We start from the raw sequence: 27,986 nt of genomic DNA, 5'->3' as shown, positions 1-27,986 counted from the left end.
CTGTTATTGTTTAGTCACTAAGTTGTGTCTGACTCTTTTGTGACCCATGTGACCCCACCAGGCTCCTCTGTCCATGGAATCCTCCAGGTAAACACTGGAGTGGGTTGCCATTGCCTTCTCTGGGGGGTGGGGTCTTCCCAACCCAGGGATCGAACCCACCTCTCCTGCATTGGCAGATGGGTTCTTTAATCACTGAGCCACCAGGAAAGCCAGTACATTCTATGGGTTTGGACAAATATATAAAGGCATGCACCCTTCATTATAGTATTACACAGAGTTTTTTCCCTGTCCTAAAAGTCCTCTGTGCTCTGTTTATCCATCCCTATGTAAACTTTAGAATCACTTTGTTGATATCCACAAAATAACTTGTGGTTTTGATTGGGATTGCACCGAATCTAATTTCAATTTCTACTTGTTCATTGCTAGTATATAGGACAGCAATCAAGTTTTATATATTAACCTTGTATCTTACAATCTTCCTATAATCCTTATTAGTTCCAGGACTTTCTTTTCTTTTTGGTCAGTTCTTTTAGATTGCCTACATAGGAAATTGACTCATATGTGAATGAAGAGAGTCTCATTTTTTCCTCCTCAATCTCTATACCTTTTATTTCCTTTTCTTGTCTTAATGCATTAGCTAGTACTTTCAGTATTATGTTGAAAGGAGTGGTGAGAGGAGAATCCTTGCCTTGTACCTGATCTTAGTAGGAAAGCTTTGAGCTTCTGTCATTAAATATGATGTTACCTATAGGTTTTTTGTAGATTTTTTTTATTAAGTTGAGGAAGTTCCCATCTTTTCCTAGTTTACTAAGACTTTTTATCATGAATGGGTATTGAATTTTGTCAAAAGCTTTTTCTGAATGTATTGATATGATCATATGATTTTTTATTTAGCTTGTTGATGTGATGGATACATTGATTTCTGAATGTTGAACTAACCTTGTATGCCTGGAATAAATTCCTCTTAGATGTGGTGTATAATTCTCTTATTTGCTAATATTTAGCTGAGGATTTATGAATCTGTGTTCATGAAATGTATTTATCTGTATATCTCTTGTAATCTCTTTGTCTGGCTTTGGTATTAGGGTAATGCTGACTTCATAGAATGAATTAGGAAGACTTCCTTCACCTTTTGGAGAAGGCAATGGCATCCCACTCCAGCACTCTTGCCTGGAAAATCCCATGGACGGAGGAGCCTGGTAGGCTGCAGTCCATGGGGTCACGAAGAGTCAGACACGACTGCGCGACTTCACTTTCACTTTTCACTTTCATGCATTGGAGAAGGAAATGGCAACCCACTCCAGTGTTCTTGCCTGGAGAACCCCAGGGACGGGGGAGCCTGGTAGGCTTCCGTCTATGGGGTTTGCACAGAGTTGGACACGACTAATGTGACTTAGCAGCAGTAGCAGCCTTCACCTTTTAACCTCTGAAAGAAATTGTAGAGAATTGGTATAAGTTCTTCCTTAAATGTTGATAAAATTCACCAGTGAACCCATCTGGGCCTATTGCTTTCGGCCTGGGAAGGTTATTGATTCAATTTCTTTAATAGATATAAGCATATTCAGATTGTCTATTTTTTCTTATTGAGTTTTGACAGTTTGTGTCTTCAAGGAATTGGTCCATTTCATCTTGGTTATCAAATTTGTCAGCATAGAATTTTTCATAGTATTCCTTTAGTATCCTTTTAATGTCTGTGAGCTCTGTAGTGATTTTCCTTCTTTGATTTATTTCTGATAGTAATTTATGTCCTTTCTCTACTTGTTTTTTAGTTAGCCTGTCTAGAGTCTTACTGATTTTTCTTGATTTTTTTCACAGAACCAGCTTTTTGTTTCCTTGATTTTCTCTCTTGATTTCCTATTTTCAATTTCATTGATTTCTCCTCTACTACTTATTTCTTTTCTATTGCTTACTGTGGGTTAATGTGCTCTTTCTCTTCTAGTTTCCTAAGATGAAAAGTAAATTGATTTTAGATTTTTCTGATAAATCAATGAAATGCTATAAATTTCTGTCTAAGCACTGCTTTTACTGTATTACACAAATTTTAAGTTGTATTCTCATTTAGTTCAAAATATTTTTTAAATTTCTCTTGAGATTTCTTCTTTGATCCATGTGTTATTTAGAAGTATATTGTGCAAGCTCCATGTATTTGGGGATTTTCCAGTAATCTTTGTTACTGATTTCTAATTTAATTCCACTGTGGTCTGACAGCAGACATTCTATGAATGCTATTCTTTTAAATTTATTAAGGTGTATTTTATGAGACAGAATGTGGCCTATCTTGGTGAATGTCCCATGTGAACTTGAGAAGAATGTATTTTCTATTGTTGGATGAAGTTATGTAATAGATGTTGATTATATCCAATTGATATGTAGTTGAATTCAACTATGTCCTTACTCACTTTTTGTCTTCTAGATCTGTCTACGGAGAAGGCAATGGCACCCCACTCCAGTACTCTTGCCTGGAAAATCCCATGGACGGAGGAACCTGGTGGGCTGCAGTCCATGGGGTCTCTAGGAGTCGGGCACAACTGAGCAACTTCACTTTCACTTTTCACTTTCATGCACTGGAGAAGGAAATGGCAACCCACTCCAGTGTTCTTGCCTGGAGAATCCCAGGGACGGGGGAGCCTGGTGGGCTGCTGTCTATGGGGTCGCACAGAGTTGGACACGACTGAAGTGACTTAGCAGCAGCAGCAGCAGCAGATCTGTGTACTTCTGATAGAAAGATGTTGAAATTTCCAAACATGATAGTGGGTCAGCCATTTCTCCTTAAAGTTTTATCAGTTGTCACCTCATATAGTTTGATACTCTGTTGTCTGGTACATATGTGTTAAGGATTATTATGTCTTCTTGGAGAATTAACCCCCTTATCATTATTATTTATTATTATATCATCATCATTATTATTAAATGCCCTTCTTTATTGCTGATAAATTTCCTTGCTCTGAAGTCTGTTCTGTGTGAAATATAGCTATTCCTGCTTTATTTTTAATTGGTATTAACATAGTATATTTTTTCCATTTATTTACCGTTAATCTATTTGAGTGGGTTAATATATTAATTAACCCACTCAAATATATTTACTTATTTGAGTTAATATATTTAAAGTGGGTTCTTGTAGATAACATGGGATAGGATCTTGTATTCAGATCCACTGACCTCTGTCTTTTAACTAGTGTATTTAACTAGTGTATTTAACTAGTGTATTTAACTAGTGTATTTAACTAGTGTATTTAACTAGTGTATTTAACTAGTGTATTTAAAGCATTGATGTTCAACATGACTGTTGACACAGCTGGATTAACCTCCCCCATATTGGTTACTGTTTTGTTTCTTGCCCTTATTCCTATTTATGACTTCCACTTTTTCTGCCTTCTGTTGCTTTGAGCATTTTATATAATTCTATCTCTCTCCTTTCTTAGTATATTTATTCAGCTTTTTAAACATATTTTTTAGTAGCTGCAAGGAGATCCAACCAGTCCATCCTAAAGGAAATCAGTCCTGGGTGTTCATTGGAAGGACTGATGCTAAAGCTGAAACTCCAATACTTTGGCCACCTCATGCGAAGAGTTGACTCATTGGAAAAGACTCTGATGCTGGGAGGCATTGGGGGCAGGAGGAAAGGGGGACAACAGAGGATGAGATGGCTGGATGGCATCACTGACTCGATGGACATGAGTTTGGGTGAACTCCGGGAGTTGGTGATGGACAGGGAGGCCTGGCGGCTGCAATTCATGGGGTCGCAAAGAGTCGGACACGACTGAGCTGAAATGAACTGAACTAGAGTTTTCAACATATGTTTACAACTATACATTTACACCTGGAGAAGGACATGGCAACCCACTCTAATATTCTTGCCTGGAGAATCCGCATGGATAGAGGAGCCTGGCAGGCTACCATCCATAGGGTCACAGTCGGACACGACTGAGTGACTTAGCACTAGCAAGCACATACATTTACACTATAGCACGATACAGGCATACCTTATAGTAATAAAATATTCCTATTTCCTCCTTCCTTTTACTTGTATCATTTCTGTCATTCATCTCAGTTATAGAAGCATACATACGCACACATATATACATTAGACATATACATAAGCATATATTATTGAATACATTGTTACATTATTTTTGAACAAACTGTTATCTGTTAGATCAATTAATAAGAAAACTAAGTTTCATTCACTTATTCCTTCTTCAATGCTCTTCCTTTTTATGCAGATCCAATTTCTGACCCATATTCTTTCCTTCTCTGTAAAGAACTTTTAACATTTCTTGCAAGACAGGCTTACTGGCAACAAATTCCCTCAGTTTTTGTTTATCTGAGAAAGTATTTCTTTCTCCTTCACTTTTCAAGGATAATTTCACAGGGCACAGAATTCTAGGTTAGTGGGTTTTTTTCTCTCAGCAACATTAAACATATCACTCTACACTCTTCTAGCTTCCACGGTTTCTCAGGAGAAGCTGAATATAATTCTAATCTTGTTTCTCTATAGGTAAGGTTTTCCCCTGTGGCTTCTTTCAGAATTTTTTTCTATATCTTTTACTTTCTGTACTTAGAAAATTGTATATCTAGGTATAGGGCTTCTTTGCTTCTTTTGTTTGGTTTACATTTATCCTTCTTAATGTTCTCTGAACTTCCTGGATCTGTGGTTTGGTGTCTGACATTAATTTGTGGAAATTCTCAGCCATTATTGTTTTACATATTTTTTGTATTTCTTTCTTCTTCTTCTTCTGGTGTTCTCATTACATCTTTTATATTTGTCTCATGGTGGGTTCTGTATTTTCTGCCTTTGCTCTCCTTGTCTTTCAGTTTTGTAGGTTTATATTGAGGTAGCCTCAAGTTCAGAATCTTTTTCCTTAAGCTGTAAGCAGTTTGCTATTAAGTCCAACAAAGGCATTCTTTATTTATATTATACTGTTTTTGATCTCTAGCATTTCTTTTCAATTCTTTCTTAAGATTTCCATCTATGTGCATGTGTGTGTGTGTGTGTGTGTGTGTGTGTGTGTAAGTGACACTAAGTCACTTCAATTGTGTCCAACTCTTTGTGACCCTATGGACTGTAGTCCTCCAAGGTCCTCTGTCCTTGGGATTCTCCAGGCAAGAATACTGGAGTGGGTTGCCCTGCCCCACTCCAGGTGATCTTCCTGAACCAGGAATCAAACCCACGTCTCCTATGTCTCCTCATTAGCAGGCGGGTTCTCTACCACCAGTGCCTCCAGGGAAGCCCCTATATGCACATATTGCTCATTTAATCTGTTTTATCAGAGCCTTTAGAATATTAACCATAGCTGTTTTAAATTCCTGATCTGAGAATTCCAGCATCCTGCTATATCTGGTCCTGATGCTCTTAAACTTTAGATTGTGTTTCTGCCTTTTAGCATGCTTTGTGATTTTTTTTTCTTGATAGAAGGACATGATGTACCAGGTAAAAGGAATTGCTGTAAATAGGACCTTAATAATGTGGTGGTAAGTTGTGGGGGGAAGAGAAGCATTCTGTAGTCCTATGATTAGGTCTCAGCCTTTTGGTGAGCCTGTGCCCCTGGACTGTGAACTTCATAAGTTTTTCTGAGTTATTTCCTCCCATCTTAGGTGGAACAGCATGGCTGGAGTGGGCTGGGTATTTCTCTTTTCCCACATAGGAGGGTAGAGTAGACTGGAGTTGTCAGTCTCCCTTCTCCTAGCTCAGTTAGGCCATGCCAATACCTTGGCAGATGAGGCTCTGGTTGATGGACGTGAGTTTGAACTCTGGGAGTTGGTGATGGACAGGGAGGCCTGGCATGCTGCAGTTCACGGGATCACGAAGAGTCGGACACGGCTGAGCAACTGAACTGAACTCTCTTCTCCTGAGGGATGTGTGTGTGTACAATCGCTCAATATTGTCCAACTCTTTGCAGCCCCATGGGCTGTAGCCCACCAGCCTCCTCTATCCAGGGAATTCTCCAGGCAAGAATACTGGAGTGGGTAGTGATGCCCTCCTCCAGGGGATCTTCCTGACCCGGGTGGATTCTTTACCACTGGAGTAAAGAATACTCGGGAGTATTTCAGACTGGTTCTTTTCCCCCTCCCCCTGCGGGAAGCACAAGGGAGTTGTTCTCTGATGTTCACTGTGGGTACCTGGTCAAGTTGCTGGAGGTAAATTTCACACAATATTGTAAGGATTACCCTACTCCTGGGTCTTTCTAGAATTTTAACTCTCAGACTTGTCTACATTGTTGACAAATTGTTGCATTGCATTGCCTGTATGCTCAGGCTTGTCTACTCTTTGCTACATTGAGCCTCCAGCAATCTGTCAGTTCCTGTTCAGATATTCCAACCCTCACACTGCTTCCTGTGGGGGTTTTCACCTGCGAGCCTCTGCTCTGGTAAGCTGCGACTCTTTGTATTCATCTCTCTCTTCAATCTTGGGAACGGTGGTTTGCTCTGGGTCATCACCTCCCTTATAGATCCAAGACAGTTGTTGATTTTTTAGTCTTTTCATCTTTTTACCTTTTGTTAGGATGGAGTAGACTCTTTCAAGTACATTAGGTACAGAAATGGATGCCAGAAGTCAGGGTAAACTTATGCCTGAAGCATCCTTCTATGTCCACACAACTTATACTCTTAGAATCAGAGGGAACACCAAAAATATGCTAAAATTCTAAAGCTATAAATTTTTCTCAAGGTCTGAAGAAGCTCTAGCGTACTTTTAATAATATTCTTGAGGTATAACTTACATGTCATAAAACCGACCCAACCAGTTGAATGATTTCAAGTAAACTTAAAAAGTTATACAACCATCATCATAATACTATAAATTAGTATTAGAGCAGTTACATTACCCCAATAAGATCCCTCATGCCCGTTTATGGCTAACGTCCTTTCCTACCTTCAGACACAGAAAACTACTAGCTTACTTTATCTATAGGTTTGCCTTTATTGGATATTTCATAAAAGTGGAATCATACACTATATGATCTTATGTGTCTACCTTCTTTTATGTAGCATAATGTTTTTGAGATTCATCCGCCTTCCATATTTTGTTCTTTTCACTGATGGATAGTACTCCATTGTATAAATAAAATAAATTTTGTTATCCATTCACCAATTGATGGGTGTCAGGATTCTTTCCAATTCTCACTATTATAGATAGTACTGTAGTGAATATTCATGTGCAAATCTTTATGTAGACATATGTTTTCATTTCTCTTAAGTGAGTACCTGGGTTTCCCAGGTGGTGCTAACGATAAAGAACTCCCTGCCAATGCAGGAGACAGAAGAGACGTGGATTTGATCCCTGAGTTGGGGAGATCCCCTGGAGGAGGGCATGGCAACCCACTCCAGTATTCTTGTCTGGAGAATCCCATGGACAGAGAAGCCCGGTAGGTTACAGTTCATGGGGTTGCAGAGAGTTGGACACGACTGAAGCGACTTAGCACACACACAAGTGTGTACCTAGGTATGGAATTGCTGGATCCTATTGTAAATTTATGTTTAACTTTTAAAGAAACTGTCAAGGTGTTTTCCAAAGTATCTGTGCTAACTTTATATTCTCACCAGCAATGAATGAAGGTTCTGGTTTCTCTACATCCTGGCCCACATTTGTTATTTTCTATCTTTGTGATTATAGCCATTGTTGGACTGCAAGGAGATCCAACCAGTCCATCCTAAAGGAGATCAGTCCTGGGTATTCATTGGAAGGACTGATGTTGAAGCTGAAACTCCAATACTTTGGCCACCTGATGTGAAGAGCTGATTCATTTGAAAAGACCCTGATGCTGGGAAAGATTGAGGGCGGGAGGAGAAGGGGACGATGGAGGATGAGATGGTTGGATGGCATCACCGACACAAAGGACATGAGTTTGGGTGAACTCCGGGAGTTGGTGATGGACAGGGAGGCCTGGCATGCTGCAGTTCATGGGGTCTCAAAGAGTCGGACACGACTGAGCAACTGAACTGAACAGATGTATTTAATTTGCATTTTGCTAATGACTAATCATGTTGATTTCTCTCGACTATTTTGATTAAAAAAGTAAGGAAAAAATTAAATTTGATTAAAAATAAATAAAAATTGATTTAAAAAGGAGAAGAGTGTTGGTTTGGCATAATATGATGGGGTCTGATCACAGGGATGAGTCAAGGAAGAGAAATAGCATTTGGCAGATACTCATTATCTGCGCTGTTTTATGGTAGTAAACTTTTAAAGCAGGGTATCCTAAGCTAAAATCAATGAGTTCAATAATTATCTACCTAAATTCAAGAAAAAACCACTTTTTCACAGTGACAGAGCAGGTAGATACGAAGTTTATCTTGCACAATTAGCTCTGATTATTGGAGAAGGCAATGGCACCCCACTCCAGTACTCTTGCCTGGAAAATCCCATGGATGGAGCAGCCTAGTAGGCTGCAGTCCATGGGGTCACTAAGAATAGGACACGACTGAGCGTCTTCACTTTCACTTTTCACTTGTATGCATTGGAGAAGGAAATGGCAACCCACTCCACTGTTGCCTGGAGAATCCCAGGGACGGGGGAGCCTGGTGGGCTGCCGTCTGTGGGGTCACACAGAGTCGGACACGACTGAAGCGACTTAGCAGCAGTAGCAGCATTCCTGTAAATCCTTAGCCTTTCAAAGCTCTATAAGACTTCTATAAATCCCACAGGCCTGCCAGAGGCTTTCACTAGTTTTTTGTCACCCTTCCTTTCAAAAATTATATAACAGAATCATTAATTAGCAAATTATATGATTTTAAAATATAATATAAAAATTTTATAGAAAGTGATTTTGAGGCATTTGATAGATTATGGGGGGAAATGGGGATTAGAATTTGTGCTGGACCACTGTATGAGGGATATGTTGGGATTTTATGCCCATCTTTTAGCCAAACTTGTACATTTTTCTCATGGAGCTAGAAACAGCTCTCATTTTCTTCAGTCTGTTTGTGGAGAAGAATACCAACAAGCTCGCATATGCTAGTGTATGTATGGTCTGCTGATTTTTTTCTTTGCAAGTTAACAGTTGACAAAATAGAGCCCACAGTTCAACATTACCCTGGCAGTTTCAGCTGGCCTTTCAATTAAGGACATTTAACATTCCCCTAAATTGCCAGCGTGTATCCGCCTCCCTGCTTCCACTTCCTAGTCCTAGAACTGTAACCAAATTGGGCAGTTTTGTTGATGAAACTAACAATCTCACTAACTGCCAGCAAAATCTATCTTACGTATTAGGTCCATAAATCTTGTACCAACCCTGATGGAATGCTATAGGTATATGGTTTTAAAAATAAGTTACCAAGAAAGCAAGTGTGGGTTTGTGAGCACCTGCTCGTGGGGAATCTCAAGTTTGGAAATATTCTAGGTCTTCTAATCATGGAGTCCCTACTACATGCTGTGACAGAATAGCTCTCAGGTGTATTTGTGATTCTGTTTTCTTTTCTTAGATTTGGGGATCGTGTGATCTTTGACCTACCCATCCCCGTGTTCCTTGAAACTTCGAGTTCCTTAAAATGAAGCTTCATGAACACAAAACATAATGTTGGAAAGTAAAGAAAAAATTGTTTTTAACCTTTTCTGAGTGCTGTGGTCTTAAACTGTATGCATACAACAGAGGAGAATTTAGATAAAAGATTAAAAGCACTTAACCAAGAGTCTGTGGACACTCTGGAGAGATCTAAGACGGATGCATTGGTGGCACGTAGAAGTGTCTTGATGGATACTTTTCTGAAGATAGGGCCTAGAGCTTCCATCAGACTTTTCAAAGTGTCTCAGTGTCTTAAAGAGAGAATTGCTAACCATGGGGATGGATGACAGAGTGAATCTTTTCCTGACAGACTATTAAGAATAAGGCATTTAGTGTTCTGAACATTAGGTGAGAATATCCTATCAATATGAAGTTTCTTGCATGTAATAACAGTATTATGGTTATATAAGATAATAATATTATGGTTATTAGCAAATAGTATTCGGAGAAGGCAATGGGGTCGCTAAGAGTCAGACACAACTGAGCAACTTCACTTTCACTTTCATGCACTGGAGAAGGAAATGGCAACCCACTCCAGTGTCCTTGCCTGGAGAACCCCAGGGACGGGGGAGCCTGGTGGGCTGCCGTCTATGGGGTCACACAGAGTCGGACACGACTGAAGCGGCTTAGCAGCAGCAGCAGCAGCAGCAAATAGTATTATGGTTATAAGCAAACACTGTTGCTCCTAGAGGTACATGCTGAAGTGTTTAAGGATATACTGTTCCTATGCCTGAAAATTTACTGTCAATAGTTCTGCAGAGTATTACATACAAGTATCAATAAGGAGAGACTGAGATAAAACTATATGTTAACAAATGTGGCAAAATGTTAACAATTGGTGAATCTAGGCAGGGAGTAGGCAATTACTGGTTCTACTATTCCTTCAACTTTTCTATGAATTAAAAAATTCATTAAGGATAAAGGAATAAGGCCCAATTTATCTGCTCAATTTCATGATAGACAAAGTGCTATTATCATATTTCCTAGATGACTAAAACCAGGCAGAAAAAGATTCGGAAAACCAGGCAGCACCATCTCAAATTACACTAAGGCCATAACCAAGAACAGACCTAAAAACGATGCCTTCTCCCCATCTTCTCCCCACATACTTGTAGCCCATCCCATAGGGAGGTCCACGGTTTGTTCACAGAAGCCCACTGAAATCACTGCAATGCCTGTGTGTTTGGTGCTCAGTCATGTACGACTCTCTGTGACCCCGTGGACTGTAGTCCACCAGTCTCCTCTGCCACGGGATTCTCCGGGCAAGAATACTGGAGTGGGTTGCCATTTCCTTCTCCAAGGGATCTTCCCCAACCAAGGATCAAACCAGGGTCTTCTGCATCTCCTGTGCTGGCAGGCGGATTCTTTACCACTGCGCCACCTGGGAAGCCTACTGTTGTGCTCTCTTTTCCTTGTGGAGGTTATGCTTGAACAGTAAAGTATGCAGGGTAACAGATGGCATTTTGTGACCTTCTTAATAACAGGCTTAGCTGCCAATGTTCCCTTGTGTCCAGTCTCTGCAGGGAATTTGGACGCCGTTGCCTTACACTTGAATCTTTCCTGGCAAACACTTTTAACCATTTATTAGACTGTTTTCTAATTTCAAATTGAGCAAAACAAAATCCCCAACACCTGAAAGGGACGGTGGTAGCTCCTGGGTCTGGGGGCCTGTCCTGGGATTCGTTGGGGTGTGCTGGCCATCAGCTGGTGTACCTGGCATTTTTTAGTGTGGGGAGGACCTCAGTCCCAGGCACACTGCTTTCCAGGCTGTCTAGATTTATGGGGTAGCCAATACAAGCTTTTTTCTTTCTGTAGTTTAAAAGAAACATATGCACTTCCCACGGCCAGGCATATGAATTAGCCAGATAAATGAAGTCCTGGCATTAGCAGATTCTCTGCCGTGACCGCCCACGCTGGGAGTGAGCTGGGGGACCCCGTGGCGGGGGAGGCTGGTTCTAAGGCATCTTCCCCATTCCTCGCACCCGTGGGCAGCCGCACTGTCCGTGGGAGGAGGAGGAGGAGGGCAGGGATCAGGTTAACTGAGCGGCCCTGAGAGGAACCAGGGAGGACATTCATGCTGAAGCCTGAGGCATCACCCCTCTTCTCCCCCAACACAATGGACCCCCATGGCTTCTCCCTCCAGGGAGGGGAATGGTCAGGTCAGTCCCTTTCAGGCAACTGGTGTGTGGTGAGGTGGGGGAGGGGAGGGATGGGTGGAGAAAGCGCTAGAACATTATCAACACAGATGGTAGGAGTGGAAAGTGTGGAAACTCAGGGCGAGACAACCCAGGTGCCAGGCTCAGGATGGCATAGAGTCACAGGCAGGAGGAGACAGAAATCAGGTTTCTGTGAGGGCGAGAGGATGGGGCAGGTGTGTGACGGGGAAGGGGGGGCCTTCATTCCGGGGAGGGGAAGCTCCCCTGTGCCTCTGCCTGGGATATGATGGCCTAGGTGTCGGGGAACCTGGATGAGGAGCCCTGAGTCTCTCCCAGGACGGCTGGGGAAGGCTGCCTGGCTTGACTGCCATCTACCCACTTACCATGCCATCTGGGGGTCAGCCTACTGCTCCTTCCCCAGGCAGACCAGCAAACCTGCTAAGAATTGCTGGATAAGCAAATCCGATAAGCCCTTACCTTACCAGCAAACTGGATAATCCTTACCAGCAAACCTGCTAAGGACTGCCGGATCCAGAAAACTGGAAAAGCCCCTCTCTTCAGGCATGCCCTAACTCATCTGCTCCCACCTTCACTCTGGGGCCCCAGCCTCCAGGAGCAAAAAGCTTTGGGAATGATCCCAAAACAGCACAAAGATGCACCATCCCTGTGACGTTATGGAAAGAAGATGGACAAGCTTGGAAGCAAGACACCCACATCATTGAGAAAGGGCAGGCCCTTGGACACCAACGTTTCTGCTCTCTTTCGTCTCTGCCGCTCATCCCGGATCACACTCGCGAGCCCTCGCTTGCAGGGCCGTGCCTGTTTCAGATTTGGGCTTTGCCTGGCTGCGCTTCCTTCCGCTCATTACAGCACCTGGGTGCAGGCTGGAGGAGTGTACACAGCTAAGGTGGGTGTGTGCGTGCCAAGTTGCCTCAGCCTGTCCGACTCTTTTCAACCCGTGGACTATATAGCCCACGAAGCTCCTCTGTCCCTGGGATTCTCCAGGCAAGAATCCTGGAGTGGATTGCAGTGCCCTCCTCCAGGGGATCCTCCCCACCCAGGGACCAAACCTGTGTCTCTTATGTCTCCTGCATTAGCAGCTGGTTCTTTACCACCTGTGCCACGAGGGAAGCCCCTATACAACTAAAACCACATACAAAATGCAACAGTGCCATATGCTATATTTTTTTACTCAATTTTTAAGGTATTTTATATGTAATACTTTAGTATCCTGCTACTAAACACCCTAAAGCCTGCCACTGGAAACACAAGTTTTTGAAAGGTTGCTTCTATAAAAACTACATTATAATTTTTAAAAGTACTTTTATAAATTTCCTTTGGAAAGACAAATTCTATGTAAGAAATTGTCTCCATAAGGAAATATATTGTGGGAAAGAAAAAGTCAACCATAGAAGGTCCATAAAAACCACTGTTCAACATACAATTAAAGGACCCCTGGTTTGTGTTTAGCCCTCCCTGGGTGCTGGAGATACAGAGACCAACAAGACAGACAAGTTCCTGTTCTCTTGAAGCTTATGTTCTAGAAGAGGAAAGATAATCAACGAGTAAACAAATATAATAATACATAGCCAACTAGGCATTAAGATGAAAATTAAAAATGGAAAGTGTGTGAAGAACTGACTTTAAATATAGTGGCCAGGGAAAACGTCTCTGAAGAAGTGACATTTACATTCAAACCTGAAGCGACAGTTCAGCAGAGCTGGGATAATTGGGTTCCGGCAAAGAGAATGTGTATGCAAATGTCCTGAGGTAGGAAATGGCTTAGCAGTTTAAAGTCCCTGAGAGAAGCCAATTAACTGGAACAGAGTGATCAAAAGCGAAAGGCATGAAATGGCAGCAGAGGATCTGATTGCAGGCGTCACTAGAAACCAAGTGACATCATCTTGTTTAGGCTTGAAGGCCTCCCTGTGTGAAGACACGACTCATGGGTATTCTGGTCGTTCCTTTTGCTTTCAGAAGTCTTTTGAGGTTTGGAGAAGTGAGAGTGAAAGAACAGGAGAAAAAGATGATGTTGAAAATGAACACACTCTTGAAGGAACACGACAAGTCATCTTCACGTTGCCCTCTTAGAATATTATTTGGTTCCTATAAGTATTCTCCTGAGTGCTATCATCCTTGTAAAAGGCCATAACACCATGGGACTTCCCTGGTGGTCCGGTGGTGAAGACTCTCTGCTCCCAGTGCAGGGGGCCCAGGTTCGATCCCTGGTCAGGGAACGAGATCCCACGTGCATCAGCTAAGACCTGGTGCAGCCAAATAAATAAATAATGTGTTTTGTTTTGTTTTTTAAAAAAAGGCCATATGCCATAAAGACAATCCCAGGTTGCTCTTTAGGGACTTGGAATTTGTTATGTGTGACTAGGGAATATCGTAAGAAAGAATGCACATTCTCATACATTCTGTCACACCTGGGCTCTGATGATGTCAGTCTATAGAGAACCTCTTCCCTGGTACATATTACATCTCTTAGAACAGCTAGAATCAAAGAGGCCAGTGTACCCTTCTGCAAGAGTAACTTGGGCTCATCCTGGAGGGACGTACAGAGGCACTCAGAACGAGAGAAGGGGCAGGGACCACCTTGAGTGCAGCCCCAGAGGCAGCGGGGCCCACATCCCATCTCGCTCTTCATAAATCACTTTTGAGGGAGAGGAGCTTTTTAAATAAAGCTTGCTAGAATCTGTCTTAGCAGAATGTAAAGAGAGAGGAACTGCTGACCAATTTCTGTCTGTATTGCAGTTTTAAGACCCTCAATTTTAGTTTTTCTTAGTTATTGCTTTGTTCTTTGAACTTGAGAGATGAGCAGTTTGGGGGGCAGGCACCAAAGGAGGGAAAAGCCACCGCCATGTCACTTGGAAAGAAAATTAATAGTAACGCCAAAGGAAAATCCACCTTAGCGTAGGCAGAACAAGACTGAATTCTTTGAAAGGCAGTCTTGAAAAAATCTGGGAACGTTTTTCCTCTGATGGTTGTGGATCACACTTAGGAACAGTCCATCTGATTTGCGTATCTATGAAGGGACACATTCTACAAGGAGAACATCAAGAGACCCATGTCCACGAGTGGTGAGCAAATTCATCCAGTGGGCTTGTACTGATTTGGCTTCACGTTTTAACTCCCGTCATCAGATGCTTCTAGCACAAAGTTGAGAAATCTGTATGCAGGTCAGGAAGCAACAGTTAGAACTGGACATGGAACAACAGACTGGTTCCAAATAGGAAAAGGAGTATATCAAGGCTGTATATTGTCACCCTGCTTATTTAACTTATATGCAGAGTACATCATGAGAAACGCTGGGCTAGATGAAGCACAAGCTGGAATCAAGATTGCCGAGAGAAATATCAATAACCTCAGATATGCAGATGACACCACCCTTATGGCAGAAAGTGAAGAAGAACTAAAGAGCCTCTTGATGAAAGTGAAAGAGGAAAGTGAAAAAGTTGGCTTAAAGCTCAACATTCAGAAAACTAAGATCATGGCATCTGGTCCCATCACTTCATGGCACATAGATGGGGAAACAGTGGCTGACAATTTTGGGGGCTCCAAAATCACTGCAGATGGTGACTGCAGCTGTGAAATTAAAAGATGCTTACTCCCTGGAAGGAAAGTTATGACCAACCTAGACAGCATATTAAAAAGCAGAGACATTACTTTGCTAACAAAGGTCCTTCTAGTCAAGGCTATGGTTTTTCCAGTAGTCATGTACGGATGTGAGAGTTGGACTATAAAGAAAGCTGAGTGCCGAAGAATTGATGCTTCTGAACTGTGGTGTTGGAGAAGACTCTTGAGAGTCCCTTGGACTGCAAGGAGATTCAATCAGTCCATCCTAAAGGAGATCAGTCCTGAGTGTTCATTAGAAGGACTGATGTTGAAACTGAAACCCCAATACTTTGGCCACCTGATGCGAAGAGCTGACTCATTGGAAAAGACCCTGATGCTGGGAAAGATTGAGGGCAGGAGCAGAAGGGGACAACAGAGGATGAGATGGTTGGATGGCATCACCGACACAATGGACATGGATTTGAGTGAACTCCAGGAGTTGGTGATGGACAGGGAGGCCTGGCGTGCTGCAGTCCATGGGGTCGCAAAGAGTTGGACACGACTGAGCGACTGAACTGAACTGAGCACACAGTTGATAATCCCAAAATCAGACGTGGAAATTTTCAAAGAAGCACAGAGGGAAGTCATCCTTTGGCCAAATTAAATAATTCTAACTTGATATACTGTCACCTCTTAATGACGAAAGTAGGCATCAGTTAAACTAAAATGATCATTTGAGGAAAATGAGAAAAGCAACACAGGCAAAGTCTCCACTAGTAAATCATCATTATGAATACATTTGTACATTTATGTCTTTTCTACCTTTCTCCTACCATACTTTACCATAAAGACAGGAGAAGATAGGAAAAAAGCAATACCTATCATACAGTGGTAAATTATTTAATTTCCCCTGACCTAGACTTGAAGAAGAAGTCCCCAAGTTTAGTCTTCTCTAAACTCGAAGAAGGCAATGGCACCCCACTCCCGTACTCTTGTCTGGAAAATCCCATGGACGGAGGAGCCTGGTAGGCTGCAGTCCATGGGGTCGCTAAGAGTTGGACACGACTGAGCGACTTCACTTTCACTTTTCACTTTCATGCATTGGAGAAGGAAATGGCAACCCACTCCAGTGTTCTTGCCTGGAGACTCCCAGGGACGGGGGAGCCTGGTGGGCTGCCATCTATGGGGTCGCAGAGTCGGACACGGCTGAAGTGACTTAGCAGTAGCAGTAGCAGCCCTAGATTTGTCTTCAGGCCAGGGGTGTGTGTGTGTTCAGTCATGTGTGACTCTTGTAACCCCATAGACTGCAGCCCACCAGGCTCCTCTGTCCATGGAATTTTCCAGGCAAGAATACTGGAGTGGGTAGCCAGTCCCTTCTCCAGCCAAGCTAGGTAGTGTGTTTCAATTTTATGTTTATCACTGCAAAGGGAAAAAGAAAGTCTTTCTTGATTTTAACAGTAGCGCAAATGGTTCGTCGCCCTGTCCTCTTGCCTCAACAAACCATAGAGGGAGGCATCAAATCCATTTCAAATGTACTATTCCCATACAGTCCAATTTTATTAGGAAAGCCAGCAGAATAGTGATCGTGCAAAGCAGTGGTTAAAAACCTTGATTCCATTTTTCAGGAGAACTCCCTGAGGCCGCAGGATGGTTCTCGACACCATACTGACAACACGCGGGCACATACTGAATAACAAAGGTAACAGAAAGTGTTAATAGGATATTTTACACAGTGCTTTAATATCCTCATCTGAGATGACTCTCATTGGTCTTATTAAACCTTCAAAGATTGAACCCAGAGAGATGGATATTATATGCTGCTGCTGCTGCTAAGTCGCTTCAGTCGTGTCCGACTCTGTGCGACCCCAGAGACGGCAGCCCACCAGGCTCCCCCGTCCCTGGGATTCTCCAGGCAAGAACACTGGAGTGGGTTGCCATTTCCTTCTCCAATGCATGAAAGTGAAAAGTGAAAGTGACGGCACTCAGTTGTGTCTGACTCGTAGCGATCCCATGGACTGCAGCCCACCAGGCTCCTCCGTCCATGGGATTTTCCAGGCAAGAGTACTAGAGTGGGGTGCCACTGCCTTCTCCAGGAAATTATATAGGAAAAACCTATTGTGTTTCTTCCTCAAAATCAGAGTGTGGGGTAGGAGGGCTGGCTGTCCCCCTCTGCCGAGCACAGTTGTTACTGGACAGGGGCTGCCCAGCCCAGGACTCTGAGCTCTCGTGAACTGGGGCCTTGTGACCCCTTCCCCCACTGGAATGTGAGCATGTGAGGTATGAGTCGCTTCCAGGCTGAAATGGTGGAAAAGCCATGTGCCATCCCGACCCTTTATCCTCCCCCACCTGCCAGATGGAGATTCAGGGGCCCCAGGAGACGGTGGAACTCCCAGATGAACAACGTCTGTGTCCTTAGATCTAAGGTCTGTCTGCAAAACACCTTCCTGGTCCTTTATATGAAGAAAAAACCTATATTTTATCATGTTGCCTGAATGCTCAGCTGCTTCAGTCATGTCTGACTCTTTGTGACCCCATGGACAGTAGCCCGCCAGGCTCCTCTGTCCATGGGATTTTCCGGGCAAGAATACCAGAGTGGGTTGCCATGCCCTTCTCCGGGGGATCTTCCCCACCCAGGGATCGAACCTGCTTCTCTCATGTCTCCTGCATTGGCAGGTGGGTTCTTGACCACTAGCACCACCTGGGAAGCCCATTATCATGTTAAGCAACTGGAATTTGGAAGTTTCTCTATTATAGCAGCAAGTGTTATCCTGATTTAACTGAAGTGGGGTGGAGGTGGTATCGATTAGTAAATGGAGTTTCTTAGTTGATGGTTCGTAATGGTTTGGTTTCTCTTCCTAATTCTTTGACATACCCAGTAAAGCTCACATTCTGTTACTTAGAGCTCCAAGCTCTGGGAGAAGGTACCTTCTGAGGAGGACGTTTTTTGCCCTGGAATAATTATTATTTTTAAGAGCGACTGATCCAGAGTGGAACATGCTAGAGGCGCCTTGCCTTTAGTAGGTATATGGAAACTATTCGGATGACAATCTCAAACATAAAAGTTATCAAGACAGCAACCTTGGCAAAGCGGCTGTGCTCAGAACTGATCACATTGCACTCACCTTTAGCATCTGTGGTCTCTTGGAGCTCAGCCCTGCCAGCAAAGCAGTTTGGCAATGCCATCCTACGGAAAGCAAGTACGAGAAACAAGGTATGAGCTTACGGGGTTTTAAGCCACAGCCTATGGGCTTGCAGGGATTTTCACTCATGCTTTCATTTAATTTGTTAAACTTCGGCTTCTTTTCTTCCTCTTTTCCACTCTCCCAACAGTAAAAATCCCATTAAATCAACCCAAATTGGACTTTCTCATTGTCTTTAGTGATTTGTTTGTTCCCCATTTTATCATAAAAGGGTAAACTGTTCAACTTTTGTACATGAAAAGCTCAAACAGTAAGTTCATAATTGTTTTCACAGAATTTATGAGACTTTCCCTGGGGAGCTGTTTTCAAAATAAAATAAGTGCTATGAATGGAATAGGCAATATTACAGTAATTATGTTGGTTTCCCAGGAAAACTTAGACCTTAATAGCGGTGGGGTAACTTGGGGACTAGCAGATGCTGTGTCTAGCCTTCAAAACGTATCTGGATCTCAGTTTCTCTGAATCCAGATATAATGCTCACTTTAGGCAAGCAGTTGGCTTGGTGGGAAGTGCAGTCATGAATTTCTAGAGGATGACTGTTGTTTTAGGGCCTCTCATTGAGGAAAGGAGGGTCTTCAAGCTCCGGGGACCTGGAACTACATGTGTGTTAGGGGTAACGTGAAGTTATGTCAGCCTAGACTCCTCGTGCAGGGGTGGGAAAGAGGGAGGATTTGGAGGATGGATGGATCAGGAGTTTGGGATTAGTAGATGCAAACTATCACATATAGAAATAGATAAATAACAAGGCTCTGCTGTATAGCACAGGGAACGGTATTAATACCCTGTGATAAACCATAATGGAAAAGGATATGAAAAAGAATGTATACACATGTATAACTGAATCACTTTGCCACACAGCAGAAATTAACACAACATGGTAAGTCAACTATACTTCAAAAAATAAATTTAAAAAAATGTAAAAAAAAATTATAAGGGTTCTAAAATGCTCCTGGACATGTACTGAGCCCACAGACTAGCCCTCATCATCCCTGAGACAGGGGCTGGTGGCCCACCCTGCACCTTTCTTCTCCTTACCTACAGCAGCAACTGAATCACCAGGGAGTATTAATTTTTAGAAGCAAATTTGATTTTTTTTTTCCTTTCCTGGTGCACAGGCTCAGTTGCTCCATGGTATGTGACATCTTCCCAGACCAGGGATCAAACCCATGTCCCCTGCAGTGGCAGGCAGATTCCTAACCACTGGACTGCCAGGGAAGACCACCAAATGCACATTTCCATCCCAATCCCTGTAATTATTTTTCCAATAGGTTTGGAGCAGAAAGTCAGACAGTCAGTGGGCCAGTTTTCTGACTTCTATGAGAATCATTTCTTTGCTTCTTTTTTATTTATTTATTTTTTTATCACCCAAGCAGATACACCAAACACCGTAGTTTGCTTGGGCTGTTTTTTTTAAGAGGGCTTCCCAGGTGGTGCGAGTGGTAAAGAACCCACCTGCCAGCGCAGGAGACCTAGAGACTCAGGTTCAGTCCCTGGGTCAGAAAGATCCCCTGGAGGAGGGCATGGCAACCCACTCCAGTATTCTTGCCTGGAAAATCCCATGGACAGAGGAGCCTGGCGGGCCACAGTCCATAGCGTCATAAGGAGTCGGATACAACTGAAGTGACTTGGCATGCACAATTTTTTAAAACTCTTACATAAATAGAATAATACACCTATGTTTTGCATCTGCTCAAATGCTGCATACTGTGTTTGTGGCACTTCAGGGTGTGACCAGAGTCTGTTCATTACACCGGCGATGTACAATCACACCACTGTCTGTTCATCCTCTTGTATTTGAATAGTATGTATTCTACGTTAGGCTTGTTTTTTAGTTTTTTTGCTATTGTGAAAAATGCTGCTGTGAACTACTTGTATATATCTCTTAGTGCATTTGTGGCAACACTTTTTGGCTGGATTATACTTAAAATTGCTAAGTCCTAGCTAAGAGTCAGACGCGACTGAGCGACTTCACTTTCACTTTTCACTTTCATGCATTGGAGAAGGAAATGGCAACCCACTCCAGTGTTCTTGCCTGGGGAATCCCAGGGACGGGGGAGCCTGGTGGGCTGCCGTCTATGGGGTCGCACAGAGTCAGACACGACTGAAGCGACTTAGCAGCAGCATCAGCAGGATATCTATAGCATCAACTTTAGAAAACAAGACCAAACTGTTTTCCTCAAGAAAACAATTCAATGCATATACCCATCAGATGTACATGAAAGACCTCGTTTTATACTTTCACCAGCACTTTGTATTAATAATCTTTTTAATTTTAGCCATTCTGGACGTGTACATGAGTAAACTCATTGTGGTTTTAACTTGCATGTCCTGATTATTAATATGGTTAAGGAACTTTTGATACATTTTATTGATCACATGGATATCTTGGTTTATGAATTTCATTTCAAAGTCTCTTTCCTATTTTTCTAGTGGATTGTCTTTTTCATACTAATTTGTATGAGTTTTTCTTTTTAACATATTTTTATTTCTTTATTTAGCGGTGCCAGGTCTTAGTTGCGGCATGCAAACTATTAATTGCAGCATGTGAACTCTTAGTTGCAGATTGTGGCCCTGACCAGGGATCAAACCCAGACACGCTGCATTGCAAGCATGGAGTCTTAGCCACTGAACCACCAGGGAAGTCCCCAGGAGGTTCTTTTAAAAAATATTTATTGTATGCCTCCTGGGGACTTCCCTGGTGGTTCAGTGGCTAAGACTCTGTGCTCCCAATGTAGCATGTCTGGTTGCCATATGACCCAGCAACCCCACTGCTGGGCATACACACCGAGGAAACCAGAACTGAAAGAGACACGTGAACCCCAATGTTCATCGCAGCACTGTTTATAATAGCCAGGACATGGAAGGAACCTAGATGTCCATCAGTAGAAGAATGGATAAGAAAGCTGTGGTACATATACACAATGGAGTATTACTCAGCCATTAAAAAGAATGCATTTGAATCAGTTCTAATGAGGTGGATGAAACTGGAGCCTATTATACAGAGTGAAGTAAGCCAGAAAGAAAAACACCAATACAGTATACTAACACATATATATGGAATTTAGAAAGATGGTAACGATAACCCTGTATGTGAGACAGCAAAAGAGACACAGATGTATAGAACAGTCTTTTGGACTCTGTGGGAGAGGGCGAGGGTGGGAAGATTTGGGAGAATGGCATTGAAACATGTATAATATCATGTAAGAAACAAATCGCCAGTCCAGGTTTGATGCAGGATACAGGAAGCTTGGGACTGGTGCACTGGGGTGACCCAGAGAGATGGTATGGGGAGGGAGGAGGGAGGGGGGGTTCAGGATGGGGAACACGTGTACACCCCTGGCGGATGCATGTTGATGTATGGCAAAACCAATACAATATTGTAAAGTAAAAAATAATAATAAAAAAAAAGAGAAAAACAAATTATCATAGTTATGAGCCTTTGGTCAGTCACTGAGTTGAAAATCTCACCTTCGTATCTGTAGCTCAACTTTCATACTTTTAAGGGTGTATTTTGTTAAACAGAGATACTTTAAGCTAGTCTCATTTACTTCATTGTTTCTTTGTGGTTAGGACTTTTCGTGTTCTGTTTAGGAAATCTTTGCCAATCCCTAGATCATCAAGATACTCCTTATGTCATTATCTAATGGGTTTTTGCTCTTTTTGCCTTTCACACTGTGGTCTCTAATTCATCTGGAAGGAATCTACCTGGAATTGCAAACATGACCTTTCTCCACTGTCCTGCCACCTTTTACATAAATAAGTGCCCATATATGCAAGGTTCTGTTTCCGGGCCCTTTTTTTCTGTTCCAGTTGTCTATTTGCTATCTTTGTGCCACAGTGCCATTCTGCCTTAATTACTGAGGCTCTATGGTAAGTTTTGTTATCTGTAGAGCAAACACGCTTACTTTGTTCTTCTTTAAGAGTGTTCTGACTGTTTCCTGGTCTTGAACAATCTTGTCAAGTTCCACAAAAACACCTATTGGAATTGTATAGAATCTGTAAATCAATTTGGGGAGAAATAATATTTTTATAATATTCAGTCTTCCAATCCGTGAACATGGTTCATCTCTCTGTTGATTTAGATCTTCATATTCTCTCACTAAGGTCTTATAGTTTTCTGTGTGGAGATCTTACATATCTTTGACTATCTTTATTCTAAAATCTTGACATATTTTAGCAAAGTGGCATTTTAAAAAAATTTCATTCAAAAACTTACTGGTAAGCACTAATTTTGTTTTATACTTCCTGTTTTTAACATTCATGAAAATTTTGTATTGTGCTCTTTCCTTTATTATAAAAATTTTCACTTTATTATAAAGATTGTTTCCGATCTCCATTCTAGCTGTGTCACAGGCATACCTCGTTTTATTGGACTTGACTTTCTTGCACCTTGCAGATACTGTGTGTTTTGCAAATATGAGGTGTGTGGCAAGCCTGTGTTGTTAGATGATGGTTACATTTTATCTTTTTTAGCAACCAAATATTTTTTTAATTAAGGCATGAACATTGTTTTTTAGGCATAATGTTATTGGCCGCCTAATAGACTACAGTATAGTGTATGTATAATTTTTTATGTACTGGGAAACCAAAAAGTTGGTGTGACTTGCTTTATTGGGATACCCACTTTATTAGACCAAACCCACAGTATCTCCAAGGTCTACCTGTACTATTGCTGCTGCAACAAACAAATGCTCCCTATGTGTCCTGTGGCTTTTCAGTAAGCCCTGGCACAGTGCCTCTTTATTTCAGAAGCATGATCCAACATGATAATGCTTTTTCACTCAGGGATTTGCCTCTATTAGCACTAACGCGGAAAGGAAAATTACTGCTTTTCAAATAATGTGGGGACTCTTCTGAAAGGTCCAGTTAGGGCTCTCACAGTTTTCATCTCCTCTGGGTTTGTACACCTCAGAGAGTCCAAGGTTGAGATGGGAAGGCAACTATTGCCTTGAAGACTCCCCCGGGGGGCCCAGAGATGCCTCAAAATTCACAGGATTAGCAAAGGGACTTCCAAAGTTAATTGAGGTGCCAACAAACTTGAGAGCTATTGAAAATGCAGACTGTGTGGTTCATTGGAATACACCAGACGAGGTATCCAATTGGAAAGTACCCCTGAGACATTTCAGCTTTAAGTATTGTTTTGACAATTTGGAAAGCCCTGGAAGGCAAAATAACTAACATTCATGAGGCTTAGTCACTAAGTTGTGTCTGCCTCTGTGCAGCCCTGTAGACTGTAGCCCCACCAGGCTCTTCTGTCCATGGGATTTCCCAGGCAAGAACACTGGAGTGGGTAGCCATTCGCTGCTCCAGGGGATCTCCCTGACCCCTGCATGCAGGGATCGAACCTGCATCTCTCTTGTCTCCTGCGTTGGCAGGTGGGTTCTTTACCTCTTATGCCACCTGGGAAGCCCATCTTAACCAAATACTCACATTTTACCTTGTAAAAGCAGTTGTGCATCAATTTTAGAAGGACTAAAGAGAGAGTGAAACCACTGTTTCCACTGGTTTCCACTGGTTTCCACCAGTTTCCACTGGTAACTGACATTTAGCTCTTCTTCCTGGGTCAGGGAGATCCCCTGCAGAAGGAAATGGCAGTATTCTTGCCTGGGCAGTCCCATCAACAGAGGAGCTTTGCAGGCTACACTCCATGGGGTCGACTGAAGCAACTTTGCATGCAAGCCCCCTGACGTCTACCCAGGAAAATACACAGAGTGGAAGTCTGGGAAGTGTTTCGGGGTTGGCAACAGCTTCCTCCTTCTAGTTATCATTCTCATCTAGTCAGAGAGACATAGCCAGCGGCAAATCACAAAGCGATCTTACTTGTGACGCTCAGGCCAGGGCTGTCCTGCTCTAAGTCGGCCGCCCGTGGACTCGTCCAGCTGCTTTTCCCTGTAACTGCCCATGTACGTTGTCACAGACAAATCTGACCACCTTGCTTCATCCTGCCAAGATGCTGCCGCCTTCCGTCTGATCACATCAAACTCTTGAGAAGTGAGAGGGCTGAAGGGCAGAACAATTTGTGGTGTCAAGTAGAAGAAGTGTGACATGGCCGGCTTTGAAGGACAGCTTTTTGAGCCCTCTCCGTCATGCAGAATTAATTTCCTTTTTGTAGTGGGAAGTAATCAACCCGGCTCAGCAAACTTGGTGACTCTGACGGCTCACAGAATGCAGAAGCTGAACTCAAGGTTGCCAAGCAACAGGTCGCACGATTCCACAAGTGCTACTTCCCACCTCCCTCCAATTTTAACTAGCAAATTTAGAACTTTCTGGCTTTTGCTCTAAGTGATACACAGCTACAAATCCTGGGAAGAAAGCAGGTGGCCACTGCTTTTAGAAATAAGTGAGTCCTACTCATGATGGTTTAATACGTGGAGCGAGGGGATAGTGCCAAGCATTCATTTCTTCTAAAGGCTGACCTTCACGGGTCTGGAGACAAATGTGTCCTGTTTGTGATGTCAACAATAGCAGGTGTCGCGAACGGCCTCTCGCGTGTCATAGAGCAATGGTACTGAAGCCGGTGGCCCTCTGGAGTCACCCCAGGGGCTGGTAAAATAAGAGTCCACCCCCAGCCATAGATTCTGATTTAACTGGTCTGGAGTAGGGCCTTGGCTTGGCTTATTTTTATTTTATATTTTAAACTTTGTATTTTGTATCAGGGTATAGCAGATTAACAATGTTGTGGTGGCTTCAGGTGAACAGCGAAGGTAATTTTTAAAAGCTTACTCCCGGAAGCTTCTAGAGAGCAGCTGGGGTTAAGAATTAAGGTCATTGAAATGCCACTGTGAATCTTTTTTAGATTGAGAAGTCACAGCACCCTATCTTCTGTTCACCTGATTCCCTGCATCCTTCACTAATAATTACTCTAAAGCTGGTTAGCACACCTGCCTCTCCTTCTCTGCACTAACAATTCACTGGCAGATTGAAATAGATCTTTCCACCGTTGTCCTTGCTCTTAGCACTTCTTGGAGCAGAACTTCTCAGCCTTCTGTGCTCATTCACATGACCTGTGGGATGCTTTATAGAAACAGAGGTCCTGCCTTATCTTGATCGGCCCTTCGGGAGTGGATCCATCATCAACCTTAAAGAAAGAGTCTCCATAGGTGGCTGGATCAGCACCCATTGGGCGCTTTAAACATTCAGAGGCTTGCCTGCCCTGCACAGACTATAGGAATAAAGCCCCGGAATCATCGTATTGGGTTGGCCAAAAAGGTCATTCAGGTTTTCCTTACCAGTTTATGGAATAATCCAAACAAACTTTTGGCCAATCCAGGATTTCTACAGTTACATGAGGGTGTGGCCATTGATTTTAAATGCTGGGAAGTCTGCTCCAAGAGCTGAATTTCAACAATCTTCTAAAGTGAGGCTGACATGCTGCAGGGTATGCTTCTTTGAGAGTAAAATTACTTGCAGATACTTGTTAGTATGTCAAAGTAGGAGTATCTTTCTTTAAAAATTTGAAACTTGGAACATAAGCATCTTTGCTGTAGAAGGATTAGGCACATGGCTGCAGAGCATGCTGCTTTTTCTCGGAGAGTTGGAGGTTTCTTGGAGAAACCCAGATGAAAGATGAAGAAGACGGAGATAAGAGTGAAGAAGGAAAATGGAAACCAGGCTGCCCAATGCTTTTCAATGCACCCAGTGTTGTGTAGCAACTGCTTTGATGCTTAAACCTTTAGCCAGTCTAGTAAAAAGTGTGGTTTAAAAGCCTCTGCTAGCATTTACTCATCAATTGAAAGTCCTCCAAAAATAGAACTATTGGGAAACCGTGGGATGTGAGGTGGAAAAGAAAAGCTCCCTCAGTTTTTTGGAGGGAATAACTTTAAAAATACTTAACTAGCTAAGTTTACTTGGTGAAGTTAAGATTTAAACTTGTTGATTTTAAAATTGCTATTGCATCTGAAATAAACTTATGTGATGTTCTGGTAAAAAAAAAAACAACAACAACTCTGCAGTTAAATATTGTTTTGAGGCAGGAAGATAAATAGAACAGATTGTGAAACATTATTTGTAGAAAACATTAAAAATTTTTCTCCTTAGACTGTGTGGTTGTCTATAAACAAATGTATGATAATATAAACTCTTCAAATAATTACGGTATAAATGTACCTTATGATCACATTCTTGTCCTTTATTTTTATTTATTTCCTTTCTTCTCCCCCAATCAATTATGATATCATTTTAGCAATTAAAACCTTGAGAACCAAGAGTAGTGAAACTTAACAATTTAAGTGAAAAGGTCTAATATCAGTTTTGATAGGATTGTAGCTTGGTTCATCAGTCTATTAGACATTGGATAAGTCTGCTAAAAATCGGTTGGACTTGAAATTAGGGGATAAATAGAACAGACTAATTGAGTTTATTATCGCAAATATTTAGTCTATAAAACCCTAGAATTCTTTGTTCCCATTGTATCAGACGCTTCACTTTTCTTGGACACTGGTATTCAGCACTGATTTGTATCGTTTGACTTCCATGTGGATGGTCCGCATGAAAAACTTCCTTTTGTAACTAAATTATGGCTAGCTATGTTGTTCAGCCCCTGGTTTGTTAAACGTGAAAAGACATAATCAAGTGCACTGTGACAATGAACTCTGGATTCCGAGTGCAATTTTGTGAAAATAGAAGCTTCCCGAGTAAGTGCCCTCATACCCCATATCACCAGCAGGTGGCGCACGTGTCACCTGATGCAGGGATGGGGTATTAATCGCCAGGTCTTGACCAGGCTTTTGTCTTAACAGGCTGATTACTTTAATGAGCTGTTAATAGGTATTAATTAATTAATAGGAGTTTCATAAGTTTAGAACAAGTTGAGATAAACATGATTTTTTGCTGCAGAACTTTAGGGCCTTTAACATTTCCATGTGCCTCGTAAATCTTTCAAAGGGGGCAGCATTTCTAAACTTATTTAACCACAAAGCTACTTTTGTGGGGTGGAGAGCATCTCTGGGAATTGCTGTTTTGGAGGACAGTTCAGGAACTTTCAGGGACTTCTCCAGTGGCTCAGCGACTCAGCAGTAAAGAATCTTCCTGCAATGCAGTAGACCTGAGTTCAGTCCCTGGGTCGGTCAGATCTCCTGGAGGAGGAAGTGGCTACCCACTCCAATATTCTTGCCTGGAAAAAAATCCCATGGACAGAGGATGCTGGCGGGCTACAGTCCATGGGGTCACAAAGATTCAGACACAACAGAGTGACTAATCACGAACCAAGCATGCCAGAAACTTGGCTAAAGATCTCTACAGCTAAGATGGTGGCTGGTCTGTAGTCTCTGGAATTTACTACATCTTGATGAGATCTCCAGCCTAACCATGAGAAAACTGTAGCTCAAATGGTAAAGAATCTGCCTGCAATGCTGGAGACGTGGGTTCAATCCCTGGGTCAGGAAGATCCCCTGGAGAAGGGCATGGCAACCCGCTCTAGTACTCTTGCCTGGAGAATCCCATGGACAGTGGAGTCTGGTGGGCTACAGCCCATGGGGTCACAAAGAGTCAGACATGAACAACTAACACACACACCAGCCTAAACCACTGACAGCCTGGCCAGAGGGTGAATCAAACAGTATTTTTTTCTTAAT

General features: G+C 42.5%; 1 protein-coding gene across 2 annotated transcripts in view; it reads right to left on the bottom strand.

Annotated features, from left to right (window-relative positions):
• C17H4orf51 (chromosome 17 C4orf51 homolog) overlaps positions 1–27,330 on the bottom strand; it is a 52,616-nt gene extending 25,286 nt beyond the window's left edge. For both annotated transcript variants that reach the window (XM_025268125.2, XR_003104333.2), the window contains exons 1-2: positions 24,235–27,330; positions 18,337–18,398 (exon numbers count right to left, since the gene is read on the bottom strand). In XM_025268125.2, coding sequence (XP_025123910.2) covers positions 18,337–18,398; positions 24,235–24,461 — 289 coding nt within the window. In that variant the 5' untranslated portion in view covers positions 24,462–27,330. The remainder of the gene's footprint in view (positions 1–18,336; positions 18,399–24,234) is intronic.
• Positions 27,331–27,986: the final 656 nt, after the last annotated feature.

Source organism: Bubalus bubalis, chromosome 17 (assembly GCF_019923935.1).
Source record: "Bubalus bubalis isolate 160015118507 breed Murrah chromosome 17, NDDB_SH_1, whole genome shotgun sequence".
NCBI classification, from domain to species: Eukaryota; Metazoa; Chordata; class Mammalia; order Artiodactyla; family Bovidae; genus Bubalus; species Bubalus bubalis.
Note: the sequence above shows the minus strand (reverse complement) of the source record. Positions and strands in the feature narration are given on the sequence as shown.